Here is a 13,025-nt window from a genome sequence, read left to right on the forward strand (position 1 = left end):
GAACTATTTCATGAGTGGGAAAAGACACTTCTTAATTTAGTCTTGGGCACTTGATCACTTCTTGTCAGAGGCCATGTCAAGTGACAGTTTGTCACAGATATCCAAAGGTACCTCTCTTTCAGGAAATTTCTGTCTTCATTTTAATGTTCTTTGAACGGTAAACTGTTTCCAGCCACCGACTCTGTGACTGGCCCTTTACCTTTTTATTGCCATTGCAGCTCTGCTAACTCATTTTTGCCGAGGACGCTGCACTTATTGACATGATTTTTTTCCTCTGGCTTTGTGGCATTTGCTTTGTTGTTTTTTGATACATCCACTTGCACCTTGCATAATGATTAATCTTGGTGGATTATCTCTCAGTTTGGCTTCTTTATGTCAAGCTTCCCCTCCAGTGCTACCGTCAGAGCTCAGGAATATAGCAGATCACCAGCGCAGATCAGATGAGGGTAAATTCACCCTCTTCCCTTCTCATCACATTTTTAGAGAGATAAAAGTTTTTTAGTATTAACAGCAGGTCTGATGGGGAAAGAAGACACAAAAAGGTAGTCTAGGGGGATTTCTGTGTAGGGAAAGAGGTATCTCATCCCTTAATTTGAGAAACAGTGGAGATATTTACGAGAGGATTGGTCAACCAGCAGATACCCTCTTTTGGAAATAACACCCAAGACTTGCTGTTTTTAGAAAATGGCTGCTGCTTTCTATAGTTTCTGCCCAATCACCAGGAGCCTGAAAATTCCCCTGTATCCCCTTGCTAAAAGAAGTTCTCTCTCACTGATGCAAAATTCACTGCAAGCATATAGTACTTAACATGCATGGAAAGTAAATTTGCTTCACAGAGAAAAAAAAATTAAACTATGATTATCTGCTTTCTGAATAAGGTAGATAAAAGTGACCATCCTAATTTTACCAATAACAAATTTAAAATGAAAAAAGATTAACGTGACTTTGCAAAAGGCATGCTGTATCACTGCTGAACATGTGATGGAGAAGGTTTAGGTCTCCTAGCTTCTACTGCTTACATTTCACAACCAAATTACCCTGCTTTTCAAGCCAAGGAGTCCCCACCTCTCTGAATCTCAAATGCCCCAAGGAAAGGGGGAAAACAATAAGAGGTCAGCAATAACAATAGCTCCATTAGGAAAAGAATGATGTGTCAGTTCCCCCACCTCTAATAGGGGGCTGGGCTACAGGTTAAGGAAGGTTCCCACACTAATGGCTTCAAGTCCTAACATTATGGACAATGATGAAACAGCCCTCCCTTACACTACCGAGAGGGGAGCAGAGGGAAAATAAGGGGACCCGTTGCAGATCTAGAAGAGTCAAGATCTTAGTAGGGCTACCACTGGCCCAGGAGGGCCCTGGCTCAAAGCTGCGAGATGAGGGATGGTCCCCTCAGGCTACTTGGAAAGGTAACCTTAAGGCAGCAGGGAAGTGATCTTTCCACTGGAACAGGCTATATCTACTCTACTCCAAGCCCCAAGCTTCGGACACCCCTTCCAGACCTTGCTTTTGCTTTCCCCCCATGTTTCCTCTAAGCCACGGCTTCGCTGGTGGTTCAGATGGTAAAGAATTCTGCCTGCCAGTGCAGGAGACCCAGGTTCAATCCCTGGATCGGGAAGATCCCCAGGAGGAGGAAATGGCAACCCACTCCAATATTCTTGCCTAGAGAATCCCATGGACAGAGGAGCCTAGCGGGCTACGGTCCACGGGGTCTCAAAGAGTCGGACACAACCGAACAACGAACACTTTCACTTCCTCTAAGCGAGGCACAGAAGTCCTTGTTACTATCAAATCATAGCTGCCTTCAGTGGCTTTAGCTGCAGCAGTGACAGAAAGGCGGGCTTGCACACTTGCTTCTCCGACTCTATATTCCTGATCCGGTGCGGAATAACCTACGTGGCCCAGAGCCCACGCTCTCCCTTTTCCATACTGCTGGACAGGGGCCTGTTACTGCTCCGGGTTACCTGAAGAGTCCAGGAGCTCACTCACCAAGAAAGCGGAGCACTTTCCAAGTTGACGTCACACCAGCAGGGGAAATATCACACCCACTCTAGTTTTGCTTCACTGTCAATCCCTCCGGTAATTGCAATCAAAGGAAAAGCATTTTCATTTTCACTATTTTAACTCCCGTTACCCATAAATCATGCGGGCTGGACATCCGAAGTCTGGGAGGACTGCCCGGCTTAGGGGTTTCCACCAGGCCCAGGTCCAGGCTCCAGCCGGGCCACAGACACGTGCGCCCAGGCTGCCCTGGGGTGGCGACCCGTGCACCGCGGCACGAGAGGGTGGCAAATCCCGCCAGCCAAGAGTAAAGAGAAAAGGAGATAAGAGATCGAGGACTGCAGCGGGGAGGAGAGGCACTGGACGGGACGCGGCGCGGCTGTCCCAGGGGGCGCGGGGTCCTCTTACCTCCGCAGGCGTCCGCGCAACAAGACAGCAGCAGCAGGAGCAGCAGGAGCGGGGACCCGGCGGCCACATGTCCCGCGGGCGGCTCGGGGCGGCGGCTGGCGACTCGCAGCATCCCGGGACCCCGCGCTGCACCCGCCGCGCGCTCCGAGCGGTGCTCCGGCTGAGCTTCCGCGTCCCTGCGCGCTGTCCCGCCGGCTCCGCGGCCAGACCGACCGCCCCACGCGCGGCCAACTTTTAAATCTCGCGGACACGTGAGCTGAGGCGGCTAGGTCCCCGCGCGCGCGTCACCTCCCGCCCCCGGCCTTCCTCGCGTCACTCCCAACCCGCCCCACCCCGCACCCATGCACGAGTTTCTGACTCAGGGTACCACGCATCTTTCACCCTCCTGGCCCTAGGGTCTCTGCAATGGAGGATCAAAACGAAGCATGTCCACTCCCTTCTTGGGAAGCACTGACGGGGAGCTGGAGGGGAATGCAAACCAGGCGGCCAGAGAGGGTGGTATCCCGGCTTTTAAACTTGGTGGTGGCGATGCTCTGCCAGAGACGACCCCTCTGCACCCTCCCCGGAAAGCCCTCTCTGCCCCACTCGGCTCTGCGGCACCTCTTGTCCAGAGCTCGGGGAGCCACCTCGGCGCACACACCTCTGTTCCGTTCCCCTGCTCACCCCCAGCCCCTGGTACTCACCCAGGGAGCCTGAGAGCAGTGCTGGCTCATGGTGCATAGTTAGTTGGTGTTAGTCACTCAGTCGTGCCCGACTCTGCGACCTCATGGACTGCAGCCCACCAGTCTCCTCTGTCCATGGAATTTTCCAGACAAGAATACTGGAGTGGGTTGCCATTTCCTTCGCCATGGGATCTTCCCACCCAGGGATCGAAACTGGGCCTCCTGCGCTGCAGGCGGACTGTTTACCGACTGGGCTACCAGGGAAGCCACGGCGGTGGTGCTGGGCTCGGTCGTTCAATCACGGCTCTTTACGACCCCTGGACTGCGGCCCGCCAGGCTCCTCTGTCCATGGGGATTCTGCAGGCAAGAGTACTGGAGTGGGTTGCCGTGCCTCCTCCAGGGGATCTTGCCAACCCAAGGATCAAACCCAGGTCTCACGCATGGCCAGCAGATTCTTTACTCTCTAAGCCACCCGGGATGGTGTTCCCCAAATTCCTATCAGGTCTGAGATCTTTTAGGGAAAAGCAGTTGTCTGTTAAAGACAGTTAAAAAGAAAGGACTGCTGAGGCTTGCCCACACAGACCTTTCTAACAGTTCTGGAAGGCCTCTGACTCACCTGTGGAATTTCAAGCCTTCAGGTAATACCTCCCCTTCTGTGCGTTCCTCCTGCTGTCACTTCCTAGCAGTTGCATTCTGATTTCCAGAGTGACCTGACTTCTACTATCCTTCTCCACAGTTTCCTTCCTAGGGGGAAATATCCATGAAACAGCCTTCTCCAGCACACCAGCTGATGTGGTTTTAATTTCCTCTTCGAGAAACAAGGAAAAGGGATCTTATTTGACCTCCTTTTGAAAGGAATGCTGAGGGAAGGGTAGAAAAGGAAATACACTAACATTTCCTAAGGGACATCTTTATGTCAGGCACCTTCCCATGCTATGCATTTAATATTCATGGCATCTCGGGGATGTGAAACTACTTTATTATGATTCTCACTTGATGAGCTTAGAGATATTAAACAATCCACCCAAGGATATCAGGCTTCCCTTGTGGCTCAGCTGGTAAAGAATCCACTTGCAATGTGGGAGAGCTGGGTTCAATCCCTAGGTTGGGAAGATCCCCTGGAGAGGGGAAAGGCTACCCACTCCAGTATTCTGGCCTGGAGAATTCCATGGACTGTATAGTCCTTGGGATCACAAAGAGTCAGACATGACTGAGTGACTTAAAAAAAAGAATATATATAAAGATATCAGCATGTGAGGGAGCCACTTATTCTACTCTGTAAAGATACTTCTCCCCTAAATCAGGGATTTGAATGTATCAGACATGCACTGTACAGTCCGCTACAGGCAAGGCATGTCCTTAGGATACATTTACTAATCTTCCTAAAGGAAATTGCAGTTTGATAAAGGACCCCAATCTATACTCAAATAGTTGTATTACAAGGCCACTGGGATAGTGCTCCGTCATAAATACAGAGAGGCAAGAGAGTAACCCTGATAGAGTGAAAAAGTAATGCCTACACTTTAAAGTTCTTTATATCCATGAAAAACACATGAGCAAGGCCAGATTATACAGAGTCTGGTCCAGGTTCAAAGATGGATGAGAATAGATTTAAGATTGCAAGTGCTTTTATTTATTCCGAAAGTAGTGAAAAAGCATTAAGAGAACAGAGGATGTAAATGAAGTAAGGATGTGGGTGGGTGGAGGGGGCTCTAGTTATCTACTGCCTTCCTTGTATCTCCTGGAAGCACACTGAAAGATCGCTAGTCTCAGCCGCCTCTGTGGGTGAGATGTCAATGAAAACAGAGAAGCCTGAAATAGTGGGCTTGATGCTTTTCAATACCTCTAGAGGTCAGGAAAAGAAATGACTCATGTATGACAAGTTTTTTCTGCATGAATCAGGCTGCTCTGGATGTTCTGGTACACAGCCTTTGGTATATGTATGCAAGAGTTTTCTGAGTTATATACCTAGCAATAGTGTTATTAGGTCATAGGTCCAGTTAAACTATGGATTGTTTTCCAATGCGCTGTACCAATTTATACATCAGCCGAGGACAAGATGGTTGGATGGCATCACCGACCCAATGGACATGAGTGTGAGTAAGCTCCGGGAGATGGTGAAGGACAGGGAAGCCTGGCGTGCTGCAGTCCATTTGGTTGCAGAGTCAGACAGGACTGAGCAACCGAACAAGAACAACACCCCACCAGCAGTGCATGAAGCTTCCACTGCTGCACATTCTTGTAAAAACCTTTGCCATTTGGGTGGGGGTGGCATCTCATTGTGGGTTTAATTTGCAATTCCCACTACTAATGAGGTTGAATATCTTTTCACGAAGGTATTGGCCATCATTGTTTTCTCTTCAGTGAAATGTCATTTATCTCTTTTCCATTCTTCCCTTTGGGTTGTTAGTTTTTTCTTAGCCATTATAGAAATGCTTTATGCATCTGGAGCATTTGTTGGTTAATTATGTGGCAACTCTTTCCTCCCTATGTATGACTTTTCCTTTACTCAGTATATATGAGTTATTATTTTCAAAGAAATGGCTTTTTAAAAGTCTTGTAGTCAAATGAACATGCTATTGTGTGACTTGGGTGATAAGAGAAGATAGATGGGGGAATGAGGGGAAATAGACACTTTCCTAAGAGCAAAGGTACGGGGCGGGGGGTGGGGGGCATTCCACAAATGACTAAATGGAAGAAAGCTGATTCCCAAGGTCCCCTTTTGTCCAAATATTCCAAAGAAGCTAGATTCCAGATCTCTACAGTAGAGGCTTAACAATGTTCTTAACATTCTGATCTGTATTTAGATTGAGCTTATACATCAGTATATACCACCAGGTATAACACAGCATCTACAGCATTCCTCCTAACAAAACCCACTACAATATTGTAAAGTAATTAGCCTCCAACTAATAAAAATAAATGAAAAAAAAAAAAAAAAGCATTCCTCCTCACTCCGTTCAAGACTGAAAGTTTGATTCTTGGTTCCATGCTGATTCCTCTCACCTATTTCTCTCTTGCAAATTGGCAACTGGATTTGCTTTTTGTTTATAATCTATAAGAATGAAGGCTCGATTAAATGACAGGCCTACAAATTACTAAGACTGCTAGCTCATGACTGGGGCATCTAGAGAAGTCATCATGGAGAGCATTAGGGAGGGGAGGATGGCTGAATGTCAAGAGAATGGGAGAGTCAACACAGATGGACACTCAGGCAGGCAGGAGCTGGCAGAGAGATCCAGCTTTAGGAGCTGAGAGAAGGGGCACAATCTGGGAGATTTAGGAGTTCTAGGCAAGATAGCCATGCATTCCTTCAAATATTAATTGAGCACCTTCTAGGCTCCATTTTAGAAGCTTGGGATACAGCGGTAACTAAGTTAAAGTCTTTGCCTTCACGGAGTTACAGGCTTTCAAGGAGAGGCAGATAATAAGCAAGTAAATAAATGAAACAATTTCAGATGTTAGTGAATGCTATAGAGAAATTAAAACAGAGCAATGATATAATAGATGGTGACTGGGAGCTGGGAAAAAGACTCTTGACACAGGACCATCTAGGGTAGCCACAAGAGGGGATGATATGGGAGGCCTGAAAGATAAGAAACCAGTCATGGAACGATCTACGAAAAAAAGAGTTCCAGGAAAAGGGACCGTCACATGCAAAGGCCCTGAGGCAGAAACTGAAAGAAAAGCCAAGCCTGAAATGACCCAGGAGCAGAAGGAAGCCAATGGAACTGGTACAGAACTGTTACAGAGTAAGTGCAGAAATGGGGGGCTGATATCTGAAGTAGACAAGGTAGGGTCCTGATCAGTGAAAGGTTTTGGAGACCATGAGAAGGGGTTCAAATTGTTCTCTAAGTAAAACAGACAGCCTTTAGAGGATTCTAAGTAGAGGAGTAAGGTGATTTGATTTACATTTGAAGAGCATCATCCTGGCTTTCGTCGAGAACAGGACCCCAGTAGAGGCAGGGAGAACACTGTAGAAATCCACACCAGAGCCAGAAAACTGGATGGAATACTGATGTGTGCTACAACATGAATGAGCCCTGAGAAGATTATGCAAAGTGGAAAAAGACACTGTTCTGAAATAAGACAGTGGAGATGTGAATATACTAAAAATCATTGAATTTATACTTTAAGTTTATACTTTAAATGGTATGTTAATTACATCTAAAAAAAAATTTTTTTTTAAAAGAAGGAAGAAGTCCAGGTCAGAAATAATGTTGGTGGCAGTCTCTGCAATTTAGCAAAAGAAATATTTGTCTATTTGGGGCATGAAATATCCAAAATTTGCTATTTAATACCTGGATGTTTTTGATAACTATGACACCCCCTCTCAAACTTTGTGCAGCCGTTCACCTAAGACATGTCGGTATCAATGACCAAGCTATAGTCACTAACTATAACTCCTTTCAGGGCAGAAAATACTTCATAAAACCCAGGTGGAGAATGCTGCTCTTTATGGTCACTTTGATATAACTGTTAGCTATGAATAGCATCATTATATAAATAATGGCAAGTGGATACTATTTGTGAAATAATGATGACCTGTTCTCAGTGATTAGCAGGATGCCCACTCATTCATTCAGCAAGTATTTATTAAGCCAGTGTCCGCTGTAAGATTTATAGACTAACAAAATATTAAAAATTCTGTATCCTGTTTTAGCTCTTCTAAGACCACCTGCACCTTGTCATGCATCTTCCCAATTTTCTGTTATATATTTCTTATGTGCATGCAGGATGATCTATTTAGAAATACCACCCTGATTCCAAATTTGAAATTTAAAGAAAAGTTTTTGCTTAAGGGTATCTAATCTGAAAAGTAAAGTTCTGCTGAGGTTATAGTAGTTAAAAGCAAACTACTCCAGGGACTTCCCTGGAGGTCCAGTGGTTAGGACTTCGCCTTCTAACACAGGTGGTGCTGATTCCATCCCTGGCTGGGGACCTAAGATCTTGTGTGCCTTGAGGCCAAAACACCAGAACATAAATCATAAGCGATATTATAACAAGTTCAATAAAGACTTTTAAAATGGTCTGTATGAAAAGCAAGCTATTAATACTTCAAGGACTCAGTTCAGCCTATAGTCTCTTAAGTAGAATTCTGGGGAGAAGCCAATTGTGGAGCTACAGAGCTCGGGTTCAAAGGGAGTAGTCATTTGTGGCGACTGCAGGAAAATAGACCAAATGATTGGGGGTCTATTTGCTTCTGAAGATGAGTATCTATTACTTAGTGACAAGGATACTTTTCAGCTTTTTCTACAAACATCCTTGGTATCTGGATGAAACTTCCAGTTTACAACTGCATTTGCCTTTGCTTTGAACAATAATATGTCATAGATTTTATGGTAACTCCAGTAATGCCAACTATTCTTTTTCCCACCTATGTCTTCAAACTAGGTAGTTATCAACCTCTCTGCTTTCAGGAAAATATCCCGATTCAGAGCGACTTTTCAATGAAGAACATGGTATTGAGAAAGCAACCCAGAAGAAACATGCTTCTGAAAGATAACAGAAGAATGATGAACACGAGATACGGAGGACCACAGATCAAATACATCCACATGTCTTAAGACTTCCTGTTGTAGGATTATTACCTTTGCCCTGATAAAGATGTAGCAGCTCATAAAGTTTAAGAAGTACAACATGATCCTTTATAGGGGAGGGAAACTTTTCTTATTCTCTCAAATTACTTGATAAAATTTATTTTAAACAGTTTACAGAAATAATGGGCAGCATTAATAAAAGTCCTTTCACCCAAGGCTGTTTTTCAGGTTCATCCCAGTGTACATAGTGACTGTGATGGAGACTAGTGGTGAATAATAGCTTTGTGTGTCCAAGAGACATTCTTGCTAATGTCTTTGCAAAAGCAGCTAGATTTCATATCTTCTGTCTCCTACATTTAGGAGGATGTGGGTGGAGACACCGTCAGTGAATTTTCTTAGTACAAGACAGAGAAGGTTGACATGCAGCCTGAAAGCAGCATAGATTTTTCTCAGAGAGCCTTTAAAGATAAAGTCCTTTTGAGAAAAGTTATAAGAGAATTTTTTAAAAAGCAAAAAGTCAATAACTTTTTGCAATTACATTGATACCCACAAGGCTAGATTTTCACATGATAGATGTTCCAAGGGGAAAGCCATTAGAGAAAGACAGCACCATTATTGCTAATTTGAAACATGATTAAAAAAAAAAATTCCAGTGGAAGGCAGAATCAGTCTTTGCTCCTTAAATTGCAATTAAAATATTAATACATACTAATGAAAGATCTATTAGGTTTTCTTGACGTGTTTATGAATCACATCATGGCAAAGCTGGCAGCAAAACAAATACTTCCTGACATTTGAAACTGCGTAAAAATGGAACCCTAAATTAAATGACAGCCATAAATATACAAGGATAGCTAAAGTAAAATTTATTATTTCTACACAATAAGTTGTACAACCATTTCTTATCATAGACTGGTTTTTCAGTCTATTTTAAAAGGAATCAAAATAGTACATTTTCTAAAGACATCTGTATTTATGAAAAATACATAATTTCTCTACATAGATAAGTTAAAATTTTTTACTGGATTTCATCAAAGGTAATTGAAAAAAATGAAAAGAAAAATTGATATTATTTGATATTCTGAAAAATGCTAAAATAAAATAATCAAAACAGACCTGGAGTGAGTTTCTGAATATAAAAACAAGTGACATTTCAGTTAGTATCATAAAAGGAGTAGTCACTACTCATTTTCTCTCTAGTGTCTCAAATAATTTTATCTCTGATTTTTTAAGTGGACCATAGAGATAATGAAATTCTCAAAGTTGTATATGGATGTATGTCATGTTGCTCTAAATTAAATACTAGATGATATTATTTTGAGAAATTTAAAATTTCTGAGAAGAATAAAATAAGTCAGTGTTGAGTAGTTTATTCTCCTTGTTCATCTGTGAGGTGATCAAATACCCTTTTCCTCAAAAATATATCACAGGTTCTTTTTTCGATGTTTTCACTCATTAGATATGTAAGCTAATTTCAATCTTGAATTTCAGCCCAAATTTGAGCTTTTAAACAGCTTAAAAGGAAAAGGCAGAAGTAGACAAGATAAGTTTAGAGAAAACTGAAAATTAGGCCAAACAAAATTAGGGCAATCATTACCTTAACCGGTGTGTTCCCAGGCAAATCAACCCTGATATTCTCGTCACAACATCCGTATGTTTAACGGTTTAACTACCAACACTTGATGTGGTATAAATGGTGATATCCCTTATAACAACATCAGAGTAAGAAAGCGATCTTTCTCTGTAGAAGGCATTGCTTAGACCCTTCCTGGGTTGTATTTCCTATTCTGTACTGGTTAGTGTGGGAGACTCAAGAATCTGGAATTCATAAAGAAAAGAGTCAATAAACATATGGTAGAAAATAAAAATAAATATAGAACTGCTGTTGAAAACTGGCATTATCAAACGAGGAGAGCAGGCGTTCTTCGGGGCAGTAGGACGTCGTGAGTGAGGACGTCGTGAGTGAGGACGTGAGCAGCGAGCGGAACAGCCTGACTCTGAGTCAGGGCGTACCACCGCCTAGCGGACAGACGGGGTAGTTATCAACCTCTGAGAGACTCAGTGTTGATTATTGTAAAATGTGAGGCGAAAGTCGCTCAGCCGTGTCTGACTCTTTGCAACCCCATAGACTATACAGTCCATGGAATTCTCCAAGCCAGAATACTGGAGTGGGTAGCCTTTCCCTTCTCCAGGGGATCTTCCCAACCCAGGGATCGAACCCAGCTCTCCCACATTGCAGTTGGATTCTTTACCAGCTGAGCCACAAGGGAAGCCTATTTGTAAAATAGGAGTGTATAATTCTTTTTCCTGCATAACGTCCCTTCCTTTGGAAAATCACTCCTTTTGCTGTAAGAATCTCACATGATTCAAGGGTTTATCCCACATGATTCAAGGATTTATCCCTGCCTTTGCCTCAGAGCTATGGCAAAGGCGCTGTCTTTCTCTGTGAGTCTGACATATGAGGACTATGTGGGTTACCACATGCAGAGAAGCTATTCAGTTTTCATTCCAAGCCCAAAGAAGGACCATGCCAAAGGATGTTCAAACTACCCCACAACTGCGCTCATTTCACATGCTAGGAAGGTAATGCTCAAAATCCTTCAAGTTACACTTCAGCAGTACATGAACTGAGAACTTCCAGATGTACAAGTTGGATTCAGAAAAGGCAGAGGAACCTGAGATCAAATTGAGAAATTTTGCTGTCTCATAGAGAAAGGAAGGAAATTCTAAGAAAACATCTACTCTTGCTTCATTGACTATGCTAAAGCCTTTGACTGGATCACAACAAACTGGAAAATTCTTCAAGAGATGGGAATACCAGACCACCTTACCTGCCTCCTGAGAAATCTGTATGCAGATCAAGAAGCAACAGTTAGAACCAGACATGAAACAATGAACTGGTTCCAAATTGAGAAAGAAGTGCATCAAGGCTATTTATTGTCTCCTTGCCTATTTAACTTATGAGTACATCATGCAAAATGTTGGACTGGATGAAGCACAAGTTGGAATCAAGATTGCCAGGAGAAATATGAATAACCTCAGATATGCAGATGACACCACACTAATGGCAGAAAGCCTAGAGGAACTAAAGAGCCTCTAGATGAAGATGAAAGAGGAGAGTGAAAAAGCTAGCTTAAAACTCAACATTCAGAAAACCAAGATCATGGCATCTGGTCCCATCACTTCATGGCAAATAGATGGGGAAACAATGGAAACAGTGAAACAGACTTCATTTTCTTGGGCTCCAAAATCATTGTGAATGGTGACTGCAGCCATGAAAATTGCTTGCTCCTTGGAAAAATAGCTATGACAAACTTAGTATATTAAAAAGCAGAGACGTTACTTTGCTAACAAAGGTCCATCTAGTCAAAGCTATGGTTTTTTCAGTAGTCATGTACGGATGTGAATTGGACTATAAAGAAGTCTGAGCACCGAAGAATTGATGCTTTTGAATTGTGATGTTGGAGAAGACTCCTGAGAGTCCCTTGGACAACAAGGAGATCAAACCAATCAACCCTAAAGGAAATCAACCCTGAATATTCACTGGAAGGACTGATGCTGAAGCTGTAGCTCCAATACTTTGGCGACCTGATGCAAAGAGCTGACGGATTGGAAACAACTCTGATGCTGGGAAAGATTGAGGGCAACAGGAGGAGAAGGGGACAACAGAGGATGAGATGGTTGGATGGCATCACCAACTCGATGGACATGAGTTTGAGCAAACTCCGGGAGATAGTAAAGGACAGGGAAGCCTGGCGTGCTGCAGGTTACAGAGTCTCAAAGAGTCAGATATGACTGAGAGGCTGAACAACAAAAGTGATGAGAAGTAGAAAGCAGGGGAAGAGAGAGAGATGAAAATTGTCATACATATTGACATTTGGCTAGGCCTGAAGCCAGGTCCAGCCTTTGATGGAGTTAAGTAAATCAAAAGTTTCCATCTTTAAGTTGGGATTCTTACGTTTGCAACAGGATAGGCACAACATAAGTGCACAAGAAGTTTTACTATGTTGGCAATGATGTACAAGTGGAGGTGAAAGAAAAACCATTTACTAGAAGACAGTTTTGAAAAGTTTAAAGTTTTACTGCATTTTTGTGTATTCCATAATGAATAGTGGCAATGCCTAGAATAGGGAGAACAGACACAAGATGAGAATTAATTTATGCATGAAACTTCCGAGATCTAGACCCACCAATTTTTCAGGAGGGTGGAAGGAGGAGACAGGACAAATTATTATTATTACAATGGTTTTTTTTTTTTTTACCACCCAGACTTTTTACTTAACATACAACTCAAGCTCTCATAAACTTTTTTATTCTGAAATAATTATAGATTCACAAGAAGTTGCCAATTTACAGAGAAGTGCTATGTGTTCTTTGCTTATTTTCTCCTAAAGTGCACCTTGCAGGACAACTG

General features: G+C 43.1%; 1 protein-coding gene across 1 annotated transcript in view; it reads right to left on the minus strand.

Annotated features, from left to right (window-relative positions):
- NMU (neuromedin U) overlaps positions 1-2,640 on the minus strand; it is a 30,700-nt gene extending 28,060 nt beyond the window's left edge. The window contains exon 1 of the mRNA XM_043448252.1: positions 2,410-2,640. Coding sequence (XP_043304187.1) covers positions 2,410-2,521 — 112 coding nt within the window. The 5' untranslated portion in view covers positions 2,522-2,640. The remainder of the gene's footprint in view (positions 1-2,409) is intronic.
- Between the last annotated feature and the right edge of the window lie 10,385 nt (positions 2,641-13,025).

Source organism: Cervus canadensis, chromosome 26 (genome assembly GCF_019320065.1).
Source record: "Cervus canadensis isolate Bull #8, Minnesota chromosome 26, ASM1932006v1, whole genome shotgun sequence".
NCBI lineage: Eukaryota > Metazoa > Chordata > Mammalia > Artiodactyla > Cervidae > Cervus > Cervus canadensis.